Raw genomic sequence first — 17,859 nt, forward strand, 5'->3', positions numbered from 1 at the left:
GGGGAGAGAGCGTGCGCGAGAAAATCCAGCTCTAAATAAATGGCCATGCGGCTCTGTCTGCGTGACATGATCAAATTTTCATAAGCTGGGGCAGCAAGAGGAGAACAGGTCTCTTAATAAATGCCACTATTATAGAGTGTCCGCTAATGCGACGGGCGTTGGGGGGGGGGGGTGAGGAGGAGGCGGGGACGGGAAGGGGAGGGCGGCGGGGGCTCCGAGTCCAGGCCTGGATTTATTAAGAAACCATGCATTCAATTTCGGCGTGTTCAGTAATTATCTTTTATTTCATTTTGTCCCCTTCCCACCCCTCCCCCTCGGATCCAGCGGAGGGCTGCGGCGGCGGCGGCGGCGGCGGCGGCGGCGGTGGCGGCGGCGGTGGCAGCGGCGGCGGCGGGGGCGGCGGCGGCGGCGGCGGGGGAGGGGACAAGAGCCCCCCGGGGTCGGCGGCGTCCAAGCGCGCGCGGACGGCGTACACGAGCGCGCAGCTGGTGGAGCTGGAGAAGGAGTTCCACTTCAACCGCTACCTGTGCCGGCCGCGCCGCGTGGAGATGGCCAACCTGCTGAACCTCAGCGAGCGGCAGATCAAGATCTGGTTCCAGAACCGGCGCATGAAGTACAAGAAGGACCAGAAGGCCAAGGGCCTGGCCTCGTCGTCCGGGGGCCCCTCTCCCGCCGGCAGCCCCCCGCAGCCCATGCAGTCCACGGCCGGCTTCATGAACGCCTTGCACTCCATGACCCCCAGCTACGAGAGCCCGTCCCCGCCCGCCTTCGGCAAAGCCCACCAGAATGCCTACGCGCTGCCCTCCAACTACCAGCCCCCTCTCAAAGGCTGCGGCGCCCCGCAGAAGTACCCCCCGACCCCGGCGCCCGATTACGAGCCCCACGTCCTCCAAGCCAATGGAGGCGCCTACGGGACGCCCACCATGCAGGGCAGCCCAGTGTACGTGGGCGGGGGCGGCTACGCGGATCCGCTGCCGCCCCCTGCCGGCCCCTCCCTCTACGGCCTCAACCACCTTTCCCACCACCCCTCGGGGAACCTGGACTACAATGGGGCGCCCCCTATGGCTCCTAACCAGCACCACGGACCCTGCGATCCCCACCCTACCTACACAGACCTCTCCTCTCACCACGCGCCTCCTCCTCAGGGTAGAATCCAAGAAGCGCCCAAATTAACACACCTGTGATGGGAGAGGGAGGGCGGAGGGGCGAGGTCATGGGGTGGGTGAGAGCCAGGAGGGGTGCGAGGACCCGCGGAGCTCTGGGAGGGCAGCCCAGAGATCCGAAGGATGAGCCCGAGCCCCCCCACCCCCACCCCCGCCCCCGCCAGAGGTGATAGCCACGATTCCTGGAAGAACAGGCCTGGAGCTCCTCTCCCAACCCCTGGCCTGAGAAGTTGCTTTTTACGGGCCTTCAGTCCTTGCTCCATCTGCCTGCCAACCCATTGGAGAAGAATCCACAGCGGACTGTGGAGATGACCCCATCAGCCCTAGGCCTCCAGCAATACCCAGTTGGAATGCCATGCTCCCCAGTGGAGTGGAGGAAGAGGAGATAGGGAAACAAGGCAGAGAAGCACATTTTAAAAAACAGACAAGATGGCTAAGCCATCACCAACCAACTTACCTTCCATCTTTGTGGGTAATTCCTCCAAATCTTGATTTTTTTTCTTTCTTGCAATTCTCCTTTAAAATTAAAAAAAAAAAAAGGCATTTCAAAACCAAGGGCACAAAGCAAATTCCCCTCCCCTTTCCACGAAGCCTCAAGTTTCTTCCCATCTATTTGAGGTTCTTGGGCATTCCCTCCATTGCTAATCCCATATTTTCTGCTTTAGGACTTTAATATCTGTACCCCAGCCGCCCCCATCTTTTACAGTTTTCAGAGGGCTCAGGGATGGTGAGAGATCCTGAAAGTCAGAGCTGTCTATATTATAAATATATATTTTTTTCTTTTATGGAAACTGGGAGGCCAGAGCAGGCAAGATGTCAGGACTGCAGGTTTGCCCATTCTGCTGCCTCCCGTCTCAGCTCCAGGACCATCCCCCTCTCTCCACAAAAAAGTCGGCGACACGAGGTTCTACACTTTTCTTTTCTTCTGTTGCTCTCTTGACTTAACGTGAAAACAGGGTATATTTTAACAAACTGTCTGTCCCGGCCAGGGGCTGCAGCTGGGCCTGTGTGCCTTGCTCAGCCCCCTGACAGGACACTTTTGTTGCACTTAGAGTTTACATTTTAATGGATATAAAAACAACTGTGAGAGATGCTTGGGCCTTCAGGAGTCCAGCATCGCTCAAAAAGTGTGTGTTCTAGTGAACATTTTCATATATATTTATTGGTTATAGCCTGTTAAAATATTTTCTTTTTTGTATTATTTATCCCCCTACATTATGTATTTATATGAGGGAAAAAATGAAAAATTGTACTTTTCTAGTATTTACTTGTTATAAAGGACGTTGTGTTTCCTGTCATGTAAAACCAGCTATTTTAGTTATTGTACTCTAGAAAAGAGCTGTAGATTTATGTTAAACGCGTACTGATGAGCAATTGTAATTAGTTCTAAAAGGCATGAACTCAGCTCCTATTGTCACTGTATAGTCCTGAATTTGTAGAATTAGAGTTAATTCCCTCTTGGAACTTTCTTTGTTCTTCCGTACTTTTTTCCTTACTTGAAAGGGTTGTCTGTCAAACCAATTCTTGAATAAACTTTCTGTTATCAATTTTATCTTGTCCTGGTGGTCCAATTTAGATAGCGGAGTGAGGCTGGTGTCTGCCAGATTTCCCCCAAGGAGAGAGAAGGACAGTGAAGACCTTATCCTGGCTTTTTTGTGTGGGTGGCTCAGGCCCCTATCTCCACCGCCCCCCCCCCACCCCTTGTCAGGCCTCAGGCCTGGAATGTTCTGCTAACTTCTTTAGCTAAAATTTAAGTAACAAGTTGCAGGGGTGGGGGTGGGGGAGGAGGACCCTTAGGTGCTCTCTTTAGGTCTTTCTGTTTGGCTTCCTTGCCTCTCAGTTTTTCTCATTGACCTTTTGTCTTCTTGCTCCTTTGGCCACAACTTCCTGGCCTCCCTCACCCAACAACAACAACAACAACAACAGGAGCAGCAGCAACAACGACAACAACAACAAAATCTGGCCGTGTACTGTTCCTTCCAAGCACCCTAAACTTCCCAGTTCTCTTCCGGAGCTACAAAGAAGTCGTCACGTGACCCGAAGCCCAACCACCATTGGGTCTAAAATGAAAACAAAGGAAAATAATTTAAAAAAAAAATCTGAGGCCTAGACTTCTCAGGCCAAACCTTAAAACTAAAGTGAAATTAAATCACTAAATAAAACTCGGGGCGGAGGGAGAGGAGGTGCCTTTGATTGCCCTGCCCAGGAAAGGGGAGGAGGGGGGAAGCGGTTGGATCCAAGCGTAAATAAAATGGTCCCCAGGCTAATGTGCAGCTCCACGATCCTTGGGAAAACTTCATTTCTTAGTCGTGGTTCCATAAAAGTTTTATCACGTTGGAGCGAGGATAGAGAGGGTCTGTCAAAGATGAAATGTCACCACCGCGTCGCTGGAGCCGATAAGAGCGAAGAGACAGGGCGGCTGAAATATGGAGCTAATTCGTTGAAAGAGAAGCGATGGCTGCGCTGAAGAGTTGCATAATTCTAATTGTAAGCGATGCGCCCGCATTGCTTAATTAGGAGCATATATTTGGTGGTAGTGATGGGGGGGCAGTGTCAGTGAGAATCGTTCCAGGCCCTCAGCCTTAAAGCGAGGGCTGATTTTCATTTTTATGTTGCATCCTGGCAGTCCAAGGTTAGTAATTACAGTCTTTATGCAACAATAAATAACAATAAAAAAGCAACCTGAATTCTACACCCTCCCCCCCACCACCACCACCAAGTAGGATTTTTAACTGGACTGGGCTCATCCAAGCAGCAAGCAATTTAGCATCGGGTCAGGCTATAATTTAAAGGCATAAGAGCGTGCAAAGTTTGATTGGGATCAAATAACGCTCAAGGGTTTTTCTTTCTTTCTGTCTTTCCCTCTTCCTCTTCCCTGAATAACATTTTCTGAATGATGTAACTAGATGAAGCGCCATGTTTGGCTCTGGGGGTGGAGTGGATTGATTATTTATCTAGCAGGAGAGAGGCAGGCCAAGAGAAGGAATTTAGCTTGAGTTTGAAAAAAAAAAAAGGAGCTTTGGCTGGAAGCTGGAATTGCAAACGAAAAATAAGGGCCCACTTGGCCTGGTGTCCTCTAGCCTTCTTCCTGTGAGATTCCAGGCGCTGGCTCAGCAGCCAAAGTCGTGGGGGTAAATATCTCTGCTGTAAGACTCCCAGCACAACAGGAGGCGGGGAAGCGGTGTCCCTGGGAAGGAGGGCTCCCTTGGCCCCTTTTAACGCCCAACTTTTCTGCTGTTCTCTAATCTGGCCGTAAAATCTGTCAGCGGGGTTAGAGAGCCGTATTTCCTGCAGGGACAGTCTGGGCCGGGGGTGATGCCGAGAGAAGCAGGCGCTCCACCCTGCAGCCAGCTGGAGAGGCGGTGGAAGGAACGTCCACGGCTTCTCGAGGGGGTGGCCGGAGGGAGAATCCTCTTTTAGGCCTCGCTGCACAACTTTCAGATGACTTCTACTCGGATTCTTCTGTGCCCATCCCCCCCTCCTCCACCACCCTCCTCCCCGCACACCCCCACCCCCACCCCCACCCCCACCCCAAGGGCAAAAACTGCCTTCTTTGGAGCGGAGCTGGACGCTGCGGTCTCTGGCCAGTTTGCCCAGTTCAGAGCATCCTTCTCTTTGCTGAGCCCTCCAGAGGCGTCCACCCCCTGTCCCTGCAGCCTGCCACCTACAAATCCCCTTTCTCCCTCCTGGCTCTCCTCTGGCCTTCGAGAATACTCACCGCCACCCACGCGGACGAATACTCACCGCCACCCACGCGACTGTTACAGTGACACAAAGTTTCTAGTTCCAGCGGCCGGCTCATCTGCCATTTCTCTGCTCACCAGCCTTCTCTGGGCCCGGCCGCCGAGAGGGGGAGGGGGAGGGGAGGCCGGAGCCGTGGGAGTTCTCCAGACAAACTTTCCACCCAACTCAGCGGCCTTCCCTCTGTCCCCATTTCCCATCTGTTTCCCCGCTCTCGCAGAATCACCTTTCTCTTTGGCTATCACCCCCCACCCCCAGGCCTTTTAAAGGGATGTGGAATTTAGGCTGTTCCCTCCGCTTTCCCAAAGAGCCAAATTCTTTGATGCCATCGGAGGGAGCTGTCAGGGGGCTAAGATTGATCGCCTCATCTCCTCTCCGTCCCTCTGACCCACTTATTTAAAAATCTTCCCCCAGATCGACTTTTCATTTTCTGCTTTTGAGATCTGGTTTCCCACCAATGGCTTGGGGCCCGGAGTCTTGTGTTCCCTCTCTCCAGTAAATTACAGCACTCCCTAAAGTTCAGACTATCTTGATCCCCTTGAAATAAATAAATTAAAAAGAAATCTCCCCCAGGGGCCAGAAATGGAATATTATCTCCTTAGTCAGTGTTTTCACCCCCTCCATGCCCAGAGAATTTTTTCTTGCCAGGGATTTTTTTTTTTTAAATTTTAACTAGCACACTGGCAAAAATAGGAGAGGGGGGATACTCTTTGTCCTGGGAGGGAACTCAAAGTTAAATCCGACTACCTTCGTTCTGGTTCCTGTCCCTGGATATAGACACGGATACTTGACTTGAAGCTCTGAATGGGAGCAGATGCACCTTATGCCCTGTCAGTTGTGGGGTGTCAGAAAAGAGTGTGACAATGACTCCAGGTGAGAAAGGCAGGTGGACATGGGGCAAGGGCAGTGCTGCAAATGCTGGAGCTGAGACCACACAGCTATGGCGGCCAGAGGCCCAAAAGGGCCCCTCACCATCTATCTCACTCCTCTGTGTCAGCCTGGGAGTGCCTGTCGATTTTCTGAGATTTATCTGTTGCTTTTGGGGGGTGGGAAGGGGATCCTGGTGCTGGTGATTGTAAATCTCTTCTCTTCCTTATTGCACCTTAACACTGACCTTTCCCAAAGGATGGGAGCCTCTTTCTACTTACTACCTCTTCCTCCCACGTTGAGATCCTTAGTCAGCCTTCTTTCTTTTTTCTTGTTTTAGTGGGGGAGGGGTGGGGAAGAAAATGCTGCTGGCGTTGTGAAGAAAGCATTAATGTATTCTATTACAAATATTTGGAAAAGAGGAAGACTTTTCCTTTAGATTCTCTTGTTTCCCAGCTTTTGGAACCTCCCATCCTCTGAAGGGGATGAGAGAAAGGTTCCTTTAGTTTTTCTGGAGAAAGGGAGGCATTGGGGAGAGGGAGTATAGGACTTGGGGCTCACAGAGTCCAGGTCATGGTCCTCTAGAGTTTTTGAATCAATTAAAGCAAATAATGCTCTCTGTTTTCCACCAGGCCCAGACAAGCGATTGGCCGAGGCCAGTCCCGTGACCATGAATTCCCTGCAATTTCGCCGGAGTCCTGGGTTTAATAGAGAGAGTCCCCATACGCTTGTATTTATCAGCAATATACAATTATAAAGGCCCAAAATTTAAAAAAAAAAAAAGAGAGAGAGAGAGGGAGAGGGAGAGAGAGAGAGAAAGAGCACGAAATCTCCCCCTCCCAAAATCGCTCCATCACATAAACCTGGGGGGGGCAGGAGGGGGGGTCCCTTCCGATCCTCCCTCCTGACGCCCCCCCCAGCAGGCCCCCTCCCCCACCATTGAAAGCCATGAATTTTGAATTTGAGAGGGAGATTGGGTTTATAAACAGCCAGCCATCGCTCGCCGAGTGTCTGACTTCCTTCCCCGCTGTCTTGGAGACATTTCAAACTTCATCAATCAAGGAGTCGACATTAATTCCTCCTCCTCCTCCTTTCGAGCAAACCTTCCCCAGCCTCCAGCCCGGCACCTCCACCCTTCAGAGACCCGGGAGCCAAAAGCGAGCCGAAGATGGGCCCGCTCTGCCGCCGCCGCCGCTCCCCGCCGCCCCCTTGGTCCCCGAGTTCCCCTGGATGAAAGAGAAGAAATCCGCCAAGAAACCCAGCCAATCCGCCTCGTCTCCCCCAGCCGCCTCCTCCGTTTCGGCCTCCGGGGTCGGCTCGCCAGCAGGTCGGTGAGCGGGGTAGGGGTGGGGCGAGGGGCAGCGAGAAGAGAGGGGGAGAAAGAGGATGGGGAGGTAGAAAGGCTGTCGAGCCTGTTGGGGATCCTTGCCCCATCGATTTCAGGGACAAGGAAGGGAAATGTACTGCTGGGGTTCAGGCCTGACCGCTGCCAGCATTTCTCTCTTTTCTCTCTCTTTCTTTCTTTCTTTCTTTCTTTCTTTCTTTCTTTCTTTCTTTCTTTCTTTCTTTCTTTCTTTCTTCTTTCTTTTTCTTTCCTTCTTCTTTTCCCCCACTCTAGCAGATTTTGGAAGCTGGTTGGGGAAGAGCTTTTTCTCTGCTAGAAGAAAAGGGCTTGATGTAGGTTTTCACCTTTATCTGTGTGGAGGAATGAAAGTGGTGTTGCTGGGGTTGCATTTGGGGGCGAGAAACCATTCGGTCCCATCTCCCACGGCTCTGAAAGAGGGAATGTGAAAGCTAGGGAGGAAAGGAGGTGAGGGGTAGTCTTAGTGAACCCTCTCTCTGGGTTGAGCTTGAAAGTGCCGAATTGAGGGGTTCACTCCAAGGACTCGGAAGAGAGGCTCTGAAGTGGGGGGGGGGAGGGCAAGGGGGAGCCGCTCCCTACCCCCTGCGTGGCCCGTGGGCGGCTCTCTGAAAGCTGTGCCCTGACCCCCGGCCGGTCCGCCGGCGAGAGCGGGACAGCAAAGAACGCAGAAGCTAAGAGAGCCAACCCTTGGGGGGTGGGCGGGAAGGAGGGGGCTACTGCTGATACTGTTTTTGGCGGACGGGGTGGTCTTCACTTCAGCTGAACGCGGTTGGGCCGAGGGACACAGCCCGCCCTGACGCCCAGCCCGCTTTCCCCGCAGATGGCCCGGGCCCGCCGGAGGCCGCCGGCGGCGGGGCGCGCAGGCTGCGCACTGCTTACACCAACACGCAACTGCTGGAGCTGGAGAAGGAATTCCACTTTAACAAGTATCTGTGCCGGCCGCGCCGCGTCGAGATCGCGGCCCTGCTGGACCTCACCGAGAGGCAGGTCAAAGTGTGGTTCCAGAACCGGCGCATGAAGCACAAGCGGCAGACGCAGCACCGAGAGCCGCCCGACGGGGAGCCGGCCTGCCCGGGGGCCCTGGAGGACAGCGGCGAGCCCGCCGAAGAGCCTGCGGCCGGCCCGGGTCGGCCCTCCGCCTCGCGGCCAGCGCGGGAAGCCTGCTGCCACCCGGCCGAGGTCGCGCCGGCCCCCCCGGGCCCCCCGCCCCCGACCGCTTCCGGGGGGGGCGCCTCGCGCGCGGCCGCGGGGTTGGAGCCCGAGCCGTTGCCGGAAGATGCCTTCCCGGAGCGCCAGGATTCTCCTTTCCTGCCCGACCTCAACTTCTTCGCGGCCGACTCCTGTCTCCAGCTGTCCGGAGGCCTCTCCCCCAGCCTGCAGGGCTCGCTCGACAGCCCGGTTCCCTTTTCCGAGGAAGAGCTGGACTTCTTCACCAGCACCCTCTGTGCCATCGACCTGCAGTTCCCTTAACCTAGGTCCTCCTCCCGGCCCCTTGACGCCGTCTCCCTCGGCCCGGCTGCTGGAAAACCCGAGGACCCCCTCTCACCCCCCCCCCAAGTCGTTTAGACCTTCTTTATGTGTTTTGCAAAAATTCAGGTATTATTGAGTTAGCGCTTAATCCATTTCCTTTCTCCTCTCTCTAAAACATGGGGCACTCGGGCGTCTTTTTAGAATCACACAAGAAAATTCCGTTTGCTAGACTCCTTCCAACGAAATCTCAGGAATAATTAAACTCTAGGGGGGCTTTCTTAAAAAAGAAATAGAGGAACTTGTTTTCCTCTCTTTTTTTTTAAGTTTTAGGCCGTAGATTATTTATTAAAATTCTTTAATAATAGGAAAAGGGGAAAGTATTTATTGTACATTATTTTCATAGATTAAATAAATGTCTTTATCATACGAACAAGAGTGTTTGTGTTGGGACCCAGCAGCCCCTTTCCCTGCATCCCCCACCCCAAGGCCGCCGTCACTCCTCGCGCGACCCCGGGCCGGCTCAGTCCGGGTGGTACAAAAGTAACCTATTTGGCCACCGCCGCCCGGGCGCGCAGTTCGGGAGCAGTCGGGCATCTGCCGGGAGCTCCGTCACCTCCACACCCTCTAACAGCCGGCCTTTGGCCCTGCGCTGGTGTTCCCGGGCCTCTGCCTAGAAATAAAGGTGGGCGGGTGGGGGGAGAAGGTGCAGACGTGCGTGCGGGGAGAGCAGGCCTTGGCGACGGGCTTCGGGGGTCGTGGCAGGGGACGCAGAGGGGTGTAGCCGAATTTGGGGGGACCCTAGGGTTTCCCGGGTTTCTCGCTTCGGTGCCCCAGCGGGGTGCAAGCCAAAGGCTTTCTCCGGGACGCAGGAAGCCCGGGGACGCCGGGCCTGGCCAAGGCGTCGGGGGGGAGGGGGGTCGCGGGTTTTCTCGGGCAGCAGGTTCCAGGCGGGCAGGAGCGGAGCGGGGCGGGGCGGCGGGGGGGACAGTGCGGCCGCTCGGGGGCTCGGGGGCCGGAGCGCGTCCCAGCAGCGGCGGAGCGGCCAGCCGGGGGACAGAGGCCCGGGCGGTGTCGGGAGGCGCTGGGCCTGCGGGGGCGGGAAGGAGGAGCGAGGAGAGAGCCGGAGCGCGACGGGGAAGCGGGGAAGATGCTCAAAATGGCGCTGGGGCCGGGCTGCGGGGAGGGCGAGGGAAGAGCCTGGGCGGCCATGACGGCCGCTCCGGGATGCTCGGTCCCCGCGCGCGTCTTCGCCTTTCCGGGTCTTCCGGGCGCCGCCGAAGAAAGGGAGCCGGGAGCCTCCTTGTAGGTTTTGTTTTATGAAAAAAAAAAAACAAAAAACAAACAAACAAAAAAAACAGGAGGCGAGGTGGACGTGGAGCCCGCGCGGGGCGGGCGGGCAGGCGGGCAGGCCCGGCTCGGCCTCGCGGGGTCTGCCTCGCGACCCCCCGCCCTGCGCCCCGAAGCCCGCCCGCCCGCCGCCCGCGCGCTCCCCGAATGCGGGCCTGCGGGTCTTCCAGCAGCTTCCTCCGCCCGCTCAACCCCGTCTCCTTTCCCCTCCGCACCCTGCCCCGCTCCTTGCAGACCCGGTACGCGGGAAGCCGAGGATCGATCTACCCCGTCTGCCTTCTGGTTCGTTCCCGGGAACGCGGAGATTTAAAGGGCCCTGGAAAGCCATCCATCCTCCTTAGGTTTACTTAATATTTCTCTGGCTCAGAAACAGACACCGCGGGGCTACCTCCCTAGCAGATGCTGCCGTTCTTGAAGAGCAGTTGATTTCCTGGGCCTCCCAGACTTTCCCCTGGACCAGCAGGACGGGGGCTCCGAGTACCAGGCACCGAGAGGCAACAACTGTCAGGAAGAGCCCGGGAGCCACACGGGTCATGACACAGAGGGCTAGACGGGCTCTCCCATATTTTTTTTAAACTGATCCCTCAGTGTGGGAAGTGCACACATCCCATTCAGCCCGAATTCAATCCCTTAAACTGTCTTAATATAGAATTCATCTCCTGCATTAAATAATCTTATGTCATGTTAAGTTGCACTTATTTCTTTCATAAATTAATATAGAACAATTAGATGTGTTATTATAATAATATCATGTATCTTATTAGTTTATTTTGTCTCATAAAATATATAGGTATGAAATAAATTCAATATATTAAAGTAATAATACACAGCTTATTGGCTTGTGTATTTATTTTCCCCATAAATAAGCGAATATACAATATATTAAAAGCACACTATACATCTCATTGGGCTGTGTGTTTATTTCTCCATAAAATATGCCGGTAGGCAGTGCTTAACTTCTTAAAAATCCCAGCACATAGCCATCTCTACACCAACAAAATGAAACAGACATTTCAGCTGGGGCTTTGATTTCTATGGACAGCCAAACTAGATAATTTGGTCTAATTAAAAATGCTCTTTCAGCTATAGCAGGTTGTTACAAAGATCAAGAATACCAGAAGGATCTTGCTAATTGCCCACCTTCCAGCTTTCTTTAGTCAGATGGAGAGCACCCTTCATCAATGCCAAAAATACAGGATCTGCTCTGCTGGAGAGAATTCACATCCTGGGATCATGGCTTGGTCTGCAACATTCTGGGGCCTCTGAGGCTTCAGTTTCTTTAAGAGCTTTACTGTTCCCTGGACCAGCAGCATCAGCACTACCTGTGAGCTAGCTAGAAATGCAGAATCTTAGGCCCCACTTTAAGTCTACTGGATCAAAATCTCAATTTAGCAGATCTCCAAGTAATTTATATGCACATTAAAGTTTGAGCAGCACCACTAGATCATAGTGCCACCTTGCTTCCTGCCTTCCTCCCGTGCTTAAGACTTTTTGAACTGCTTTACCTGGCTGTTCCCTTCCCATCCTCCCCAACCCAAACTAGTGGCCCAAAGAACAGGGAATGCCTGCCTGAGGCTGCACCAGTCCTGATTCCTCCCTGCCAAAGTGAGTGGCAGGCCAGGACGGTCCAGCCAAAGGCTCCATCTACTTGTTCACATCTAGGCACTTTGTATCCTGAGGGTGGGAAGCAATGAATCCAGGAAATCAGGAATATTTCCAGCATTTCCCTTGGTTGATTATTAGAGAGGAGTTGGAACTCCTTTTACAGGCAATACACAAACCTTTCTGTCTCTCCTTTTCCACATTCACAAAACTCACCATCTCTGATGCACCACAGCAGAATAAAGAGACAATGCATTTCCAGAAGGAAAGGACTCCTGTTTTCAATCTCCCCACCGAGTTTCAAAATCAAAGGAATGCCTGGCAATTTGGGATTCATAAAGGATTGGTATTCAGGATGCTTGTGTTCCAAATCATCCAAGCTCCTTTTCCTTGTTTCATCTCTGTTTAGCCTGAGTTTTCCCAGCTGGTTTTGGAGAAGGAAGAAGAAGAGGGAGGGGGTTTTCAGATAAGGCAGCAGCACCCCCCCCAACACCCCACCACCACCTCCCCTGATGGTAAGCTGATGGCAATGCCAGGCAGCTGCACTTACTTATTCCATTCTGATTGGGGCAAGGCTCCTCTTGGGTCAGGACCAAGTGTGAGTGGTCTGTAGCACAGACTGGTTATAAATTGGCTGTGGTTGGAGTGGGAAGGTTTCAGTGCAGTCCCAAAAGCTGCTGGTCAGTCTGCTCTGCTCTTGGTGAGTCATTTTTTTAAGAAGAATGGCTCATTAATATTATGGTGAAAGCAAAGGACCATTAGATTGAGGAATTATTTGCCATCATGATAACCTTGAGTCATTAAAAAAAAAAATTAACTGATGACAGGGCAAGTCCTTCCCCTTTCCAGACCTCAGTTTCTCCATCTGTAAAATAAATGGAAGAACTAATGCCTCTCATAACCTCGATCGATATATGCCCAAAGTATATTTTTCCTTTTTTTTAAAGATTTTATTTATTTATTCATGAGAGAGAGAGAGAGGCAGAGACATAGACAGAGGGAGAAGCAGGCTCCATGCGGGGAGCTGGATGTGGGACTCAATCCAGGATCCCAGAATCACTCCCTGAGCTGAAGGTAGACGGCACAACCACTGAGCCATCCAGGCGTCTCTGCCCAAAGTATATTTGTTAGTCCTCACAGACGATGTATTAAATATTTAGTATGGCTGGCGTCATATGCTTTTAAGTGGAGATTGTGACTTTTGATGTTTGACAACAACCCACCTCCCCAAGTATCTGGTAGAGCCATTTTAACAAATTTTAATTTGTATCTTTATACCCACCATTATGCCCCCAATCATTATTTAAACTAGCAGGGAAAGAAATCTTTTCAACAAACATGTCATTGGGTGTAGTGTTATGTGCCAGGTATTCAACAGAGATGGGTATTCAGAAATGTCCTAACCAAGTTTTCCTCTGACATTCATCTTTTGTCACCTTTCCAACATTTGGTTATGTTTCTTCTTGTTTCAAAAATGGTAGAGCATTTTACACAAGAAGAATCACCAAACTGCTTTGACATGGTGTACTAGACCTTAAAAAGTACCCTGTAGTCAGGTTTTGTCTAGTTGCTGGGGCATCAGAGTGTAGGCACAAATTCCGAGTCTCCCTAAATAGCCCTGCTAAATTCCCCTGCCCACCTTTTCCCTAAGTTTCTGACAAGCATTTTGTGGTCTTCTGTGCATCTTCCTGAAAGTGTCCTCGTCAAATACATGTCCTTGGTTTGCAGAAAGTGGCCTCTAGCCCCTAAGTCATCTCCTCTACCTGCTATGGCTGGTATGGCCCAAATCCTCCCTTGACCTTTCCAGCTCAGCTCTGCCCTCCTGTCCCCACCCCATCCCCCTCTTCACACTCAGCTGGGAAGCAGATATTTAGTGCCTGAAGGAGATGTAACAAACTGCTTCCTCCTGAGAAGACAGTCAACAGTAAAAGAGCCCTCCTAAAACTTCTCTAATTCCCCAAACACCACAGAAAAATCCGCAGTCTGGACAGTCATCCAGATAAAAATTCATCTTGAATATTGTTCTATAAAGTTTCCAAAGTGGGTATTTTGGCCACAACTAACACACTTGGAGAAACCCAATTAAGTAGGAAATTACTTCAATTCTTCATATCACTCTAATTTTTCCTTTTAGAAAGATTCCAACTTTCTGACTTAATTTTCAGTCCAGATGAAATCTATCTAGAATCCAGAAGTCAGGTTCAACCCTACTCCCACCCAGGTAGGGCAATTTGTAAGCTAAGTTCCTCAAGGAAAGAGAGACAACATTTTCCCCAGAAAACCTTTTCCAAATATTTGGAAGATCAGGAAATTCTTGCTAGGGGCACCTGGGTGGCTCAGTGGTTGAGTGTCTGCCTTTGGCTCAGGTCATGATCCCAGAGTCCTAGGATTGAGTCCTGCATTGGGCTTCCCTGCAGGGAGCCTGCTTCTCCCTCTGCCTATGTCTGTCTCTCTCTCTCTGTGCCTCTCATGAATAAATAAATAAAACCTTAAAAAAAGGAAGGTCTTGCTAATATCTAGCCTCACCCTTCTGCTACAGTTTGAATCATTTGGGTTCTTTATAGATTATATAATATTAGGTTTTAGTTTTCAAAAACTGCAGCTTAATTAGAAAATCCTTTGCCTAAACAGAGCAAACTTCTGAATTCTCAAAGAAATTTGCATATGATACAATACATATTGTATAATATATGACTGTATATTATGTGAAAATACAGCACATATGCTATTTTCCTATCACATGCATATTTCCATATTTTAATATGCTAGTTATATTAAAAAATAGAAGACGGACTCATAGTACTTCAGAATGTGCATCTAATGTTAATATCATTAGAGACATTTAGAGTTCTCTATTGTTCATACTTTCTTGTTTGCTTTAATCCTACTAACAATGCAGTGAAGTAAGTAGAATTAAATACATTCTTTGTCTCTGAGGCCATGATTCAGAGAGACCAAGAAACCTGGCCAGAGTCATAATGCGAAGAAATGGCCAAGCAGGGATTTGAACCTAAGTATTCTGGACCCCAAACCAGTCATCTTCCCCTTGTGATTATATACTGCTTGTTGTCTATGGTTCTCAACCGGATTTGTGACAGTTTAATCAGCTTGGTTTTAAAAAGAAATACCACTGAATTCAGATTCCATCCTCTCCTCAAATTGCCATCTCTTATAGAGAAAAAATTATAATCCCGAATGCCCTTTTAATTCTTGAGTTCCAACCTTTGATCTTGCGCTTGGCCTTGGGCCTCCAGAATTAAGTTGGAGAGGACAGGCAGAAAGACACTTGAGGACCTTATGAAGGAACTATGCAGATTGCTCCTGCTACCCACCCCCAGCAAAAGCACCTTCCTCCACAAAAAAGGCCAGAATCAGGTGTAAACTTCTAACACATGCCCATTCTGATTAGAATGGTTCCCCTGCTTGCATTCTCAGTGTGATAAGGACTAGGGCCTCTCAAAGATAATTTCAGTTCTAAACATGCCTGTGCTCTCCTGTGTCTAAATAGATTATAAAAAAGGAAATCAATCAGCTTGATTTCACTTTGGTGTCGGGTCCACCCAGGCCTTCTTTCTCTGGGGAACTTAATTTGGTCATACCAGAAAATGCTATAGCCTATAGGTTATTCCAGCTGTGGATTATTTGTTTGTTTGTTTTGTTTTATACTCAGCTGTGGATTTAGCAAGGAACCCAGGCTTCAGAGATTTCCTCCCTGGCCAGAGGCTGGTGAAGTTTCTTTTAAGGAAGAAGAGACTTGAGAACATAAGGAGCCAAGTTATTACCCCCACCCCCACCCCCTGCCAGTCATTTCTGCTGGGACTGGGAGAGCCAATAGGAATTTGGGGAAGTTTTAATCTTTCTACTACACAAGGGGAGGCAACAAGTTCAGGGATGAATTAGGGATTATGTGAATTTGGAGAGCTGAGGCCAAAGCTATCCCTGTAATCAACAGTATCACTTGACACACTTTTTCCCCAACTCTTTTCATTTTGTCATTAATAATAGACTACTGGTGACTTCAGCTGTTTCTAGGGAGAGTGCATTTCCCCAACTCCCAAACAGATTTCTGCTCTCTTATTGAACTGATTTAGGAGGCGCCTAGGTGGCTCAGTTGGTTGGTTAAGCATCTGACTCTTGATTTTGGCTCAAGTCATGGTCTCAGGGTCCTGAGATTGAGCCCCATGTTAGGCTCCGCACTGGTGGTAGAGCCTGCTTAAGATTCTTTCTTTCCCTCACTCCCTTTGCCCCTCCTCTTCCTCTTAAAACAAACAAACTGATTTGGAATTCACTTCTTCATTTAGACCTCAAATTGTTACCCTAATTGTAAAAGCAAGGGATGAGGTGAGCGTGTTCCTTCTGGGTTGAGGGAAAGGTAGAGAATGAAGAAGTCTCAAGTCCCTCAGAAGCAGGGCAGCCAGGTCAGATATAGGCCTCAATCAGATTTGGGATTAGAAGAGAAATCCGAACCCTAAATAAACCCTTCTTCTCCAAAGACCTCCGTGGAGAATATCTTAAAGTGAGAGGGGAAAGTTGGGAACATCTATCAACCCCAAAAGGGGAAATAGAGAGGATCCCTGGGTGGCTCAGCAGTTTAGCGCCTGCCTTTGGCCCAGGGCATGATCCTGGAGTCCTGGGATTGAGTCCCACATCAGGCTCCCTGCGTGGAGCCTGCTTCTCTCTCTCTGCCTGTGTCTCTGTCTCTGTCTCTGTCTCTCTATCTTTCATTAATAAATAAATAAAATCTTTAAAAAAAGGGGGGGGGGGAATAGAAAGAAATATGCTTGTTCTCACCTCCACAACTCCTTTTCTCTTCAACTCCTCTGCAGGCCACCCCTGCCCCCATCTCAACTCTCTTTTCCTTTGTCTGCCCTTTTCCCTTTGGCAGTGAACATTCTCTCCCCCTTCCCCACTGTATCTCCCTTAAAGAAGTTACCAGCTGACCCCCTCCCCTCCAACTTGTTCTAGTCTGAAGCAGGGTCCAAAGCAGAGAACACATGGGGAGAGAAAGGGGCAAGGGGCCTGTGGGGGGCTAAGCCAGGCTCGCAGTTATGAGGAGAAGAGAAAGGCTGTGTGATTCTAGTGATAAAGATAGAAAGCTGGAGAAGTGACCATAAAGGACAGGCTAACTGAGGGGAAATGGGAAACAGAAATATGGAGAGACCCAGAGACAGAGAGAGAGAGAGAGAGAGAGAGAGAGAGCACGCTATGGGGTTCTTGGCAAAGGATGAGTACTCACTCTACCCCTGTAGGGGTGGGGAAAACCTGAGAAGCTTTGAGAGCCCTCCCCAGACCTGTCCCACCCGCTTGCTTCCCTTCCTCTGCAGAGTTCAGTTGTTTACAGAGATCCCTCCCTGAACTCTTGCCCTCCTGGACTTGCCCGAGCTCCAGCCCCAGGCTTCTGGTCAGGCAGACACCCTGACAGGTTACAAATGAGCGTGGGTGTTGGATTGCGCCAAGCTCTTGTCCTCAGAGTCTGGAGGAGGAGAATCAATGGGCTCCACCTAAGAGCTTCTCTTCCAGTCCTGTTCAGGTCTGAAGATAGAGAAGGAGGCACTTCCTGTTCCCCTCCCCTCCCTCAACTCTAACCCAACAGATGTGGGGGTGGGGGGCAGAGAGGGGTGAGTCTCCACTCCTGAACCTTCAGACCTCTAAACTGATTCTCCCATTCTCCAAGCCAACGCCCTTAATTTATTCTAGAAAGTCTGACTAATCTTTAAAAGATGTGATTGGTATTGAATTTATGAATTTGAGACTTGGGATTTTTTTTAGAGGAGGGGAGGTAGGGGAGAGATGGTGGGTGATGAGGGAGAGAGGAGTAGGAGGCAACCAGGGGAATACAGGAGCCCCAGTAGTTTTATTTATTTTTTATTTTTTAAAAATTTTAATTTAAATTCAATTTAGTTAACATATACTGTATTATATTATAGCGATTCATCAGTTACATAGAACACCCAGTGCTGATTACCTCAAGTGCCATCCTTAATGCCCATCACCCAGTTACCCCATACCCACCCCCCCACTGCAGCAACCCTCAGTTTGTTTCCTAGAATTAGCTCCACTAGTTTTAAACATTGAGAAGGAGAATAAAATTTCTCTCTTCTTTCTCTGTAAACATCACCTAGCTCTGTGCCCACTGTGGCTCTCTGGAGAGATGCAAGAAGTTATTTGAGTCTGAGTGAGCGAGCCAGCTACAGCTATGGATGGCTAAAGAGAGGATAAATACATCTAGAGAGATGAGGTGATGGATAGGTAGGGAACGAATATAAATATGGAGAGAGATGGACGAATGGAGAGATGGATTGAGAC

At 50.4% G+C, this 17,859-nt stretch overlaps 2 protein-coding genes and 2 long non-coding RNA genes across 18 annotated transcripts in view; 2 read left to right on the forward strand and 2 right to left on the reverse strand.

Annotated features, from left to right (window-relative positions):
* HOXB3 (homeobox B3) overlaps window positions 1–2,715 on the forward strand; it is a 56,622-nt gene extending 53,907 nt beyond the window's left edge. For 13 of the 14 annotated variants that reach the window (XM_072780221.1, XM_072780223.1, XM_072780224.1 and 10 more), the window contains one exon: window positions 325–2,715. In XM_072780221.1, the coding sequence (XP_072636322.1) occupies window positions 325–1,184 (860 nt within the window). In that variant the 3' untranslated portion in view covers window positions 1,185–2,715. The remainder of the gene's footprint in view (window positions 1–324) is intronic. The other variant, XR_012008919.1, reaches the window with a different exon arrangement.
* LOC140606595 (uncharacterized) lies at window positions 343–6,401 on the reverse strand. 2 transcript variants are annotated; one of them, XR_012008921.1, is made up of 4 exons: window positions 4,908–6,401; window positions 1,621–1,679; window positions 1,106–1,178; window positions 353–589 (listed from the first exon to the last, which is right to left on the reverse strand). It is a non-coding gene; the product is annotated as an uncharacterized lncRNA (long non-coding RNA). The 2 variants fall into 2 exon arrangements; XR_012008920.1 differs by having other exon boundaries at window positions 343–1,178; window positions 4,908–6,376.
* HOXB2 (homeobox B2) lies at window positions 4,750–9,037 on the forward strand. Its single transcript, XM_072780234.1, has 3 exons — window positions 4,750–5,777; window positions 6,404–7,098; window positions 7,955–9,037. The coding sequence occupies exons 2-3, from the start codon at window positions 6,720–6,722 to the stop codon at window positions 8,602–8,604; spliced, it is 1,029 nt and encodes a 342-aa protein (XP_072636335.1). The 5' UTR covers window positions 4,750–5,777; window positions 6,404–6,719; the 3' UTR covers window positions 8,605–9,037.
* A 581-nt stretch (window positions 9,038–9,618) lies between these two features.
* On the reverse strand, window positions 9,619–12,377 carry LOC140606597 (uncharacterized). The gene is made up of 3 exons (XR_012008923.1): window positions 12,104–12,377; window positions 11,770–11,977; window positions 9,619–9,903 (listed from the first exon to the last, which is right to left on the reverse strand). It is a non-coding gene; the product is annotated as an uncharacterized lncRNA (long non-coding RNA).
* Between the last annotated feature and the right edge of the window lie 5,482 nt (window positions 12,378–17,859).

Source organism: Canis lupus, chromosome 16 (genome assembly GCF_048164855.1).
Source record: "Canis lupus baileyi chromosome 16, mCanLup2.hap1, whole genome shotgun sequence".
NCBI classification, from domain to species: Eukaryota; Metazoa; Chordata; class Mammalia; order Carnivora; family Canidae; genus Canis; species Canis lupus.

Coding starts and splice junctions, on each gene's coding strand:
- HOXB2 (XM_072780234.1), top strand. CDS start 6,720: ATGAATTTTGAATTTGAGAGGGAGATTGGGTTTATAAACAGCCAGCCA. Junction 7,099..7,954: donor CGGGGTCGGCTCGCCAGCAG/GTCGGTGAGCGG, acceptor CTTTCCCCGCAG/ATGGCCCGGGCCCGCCGGAG.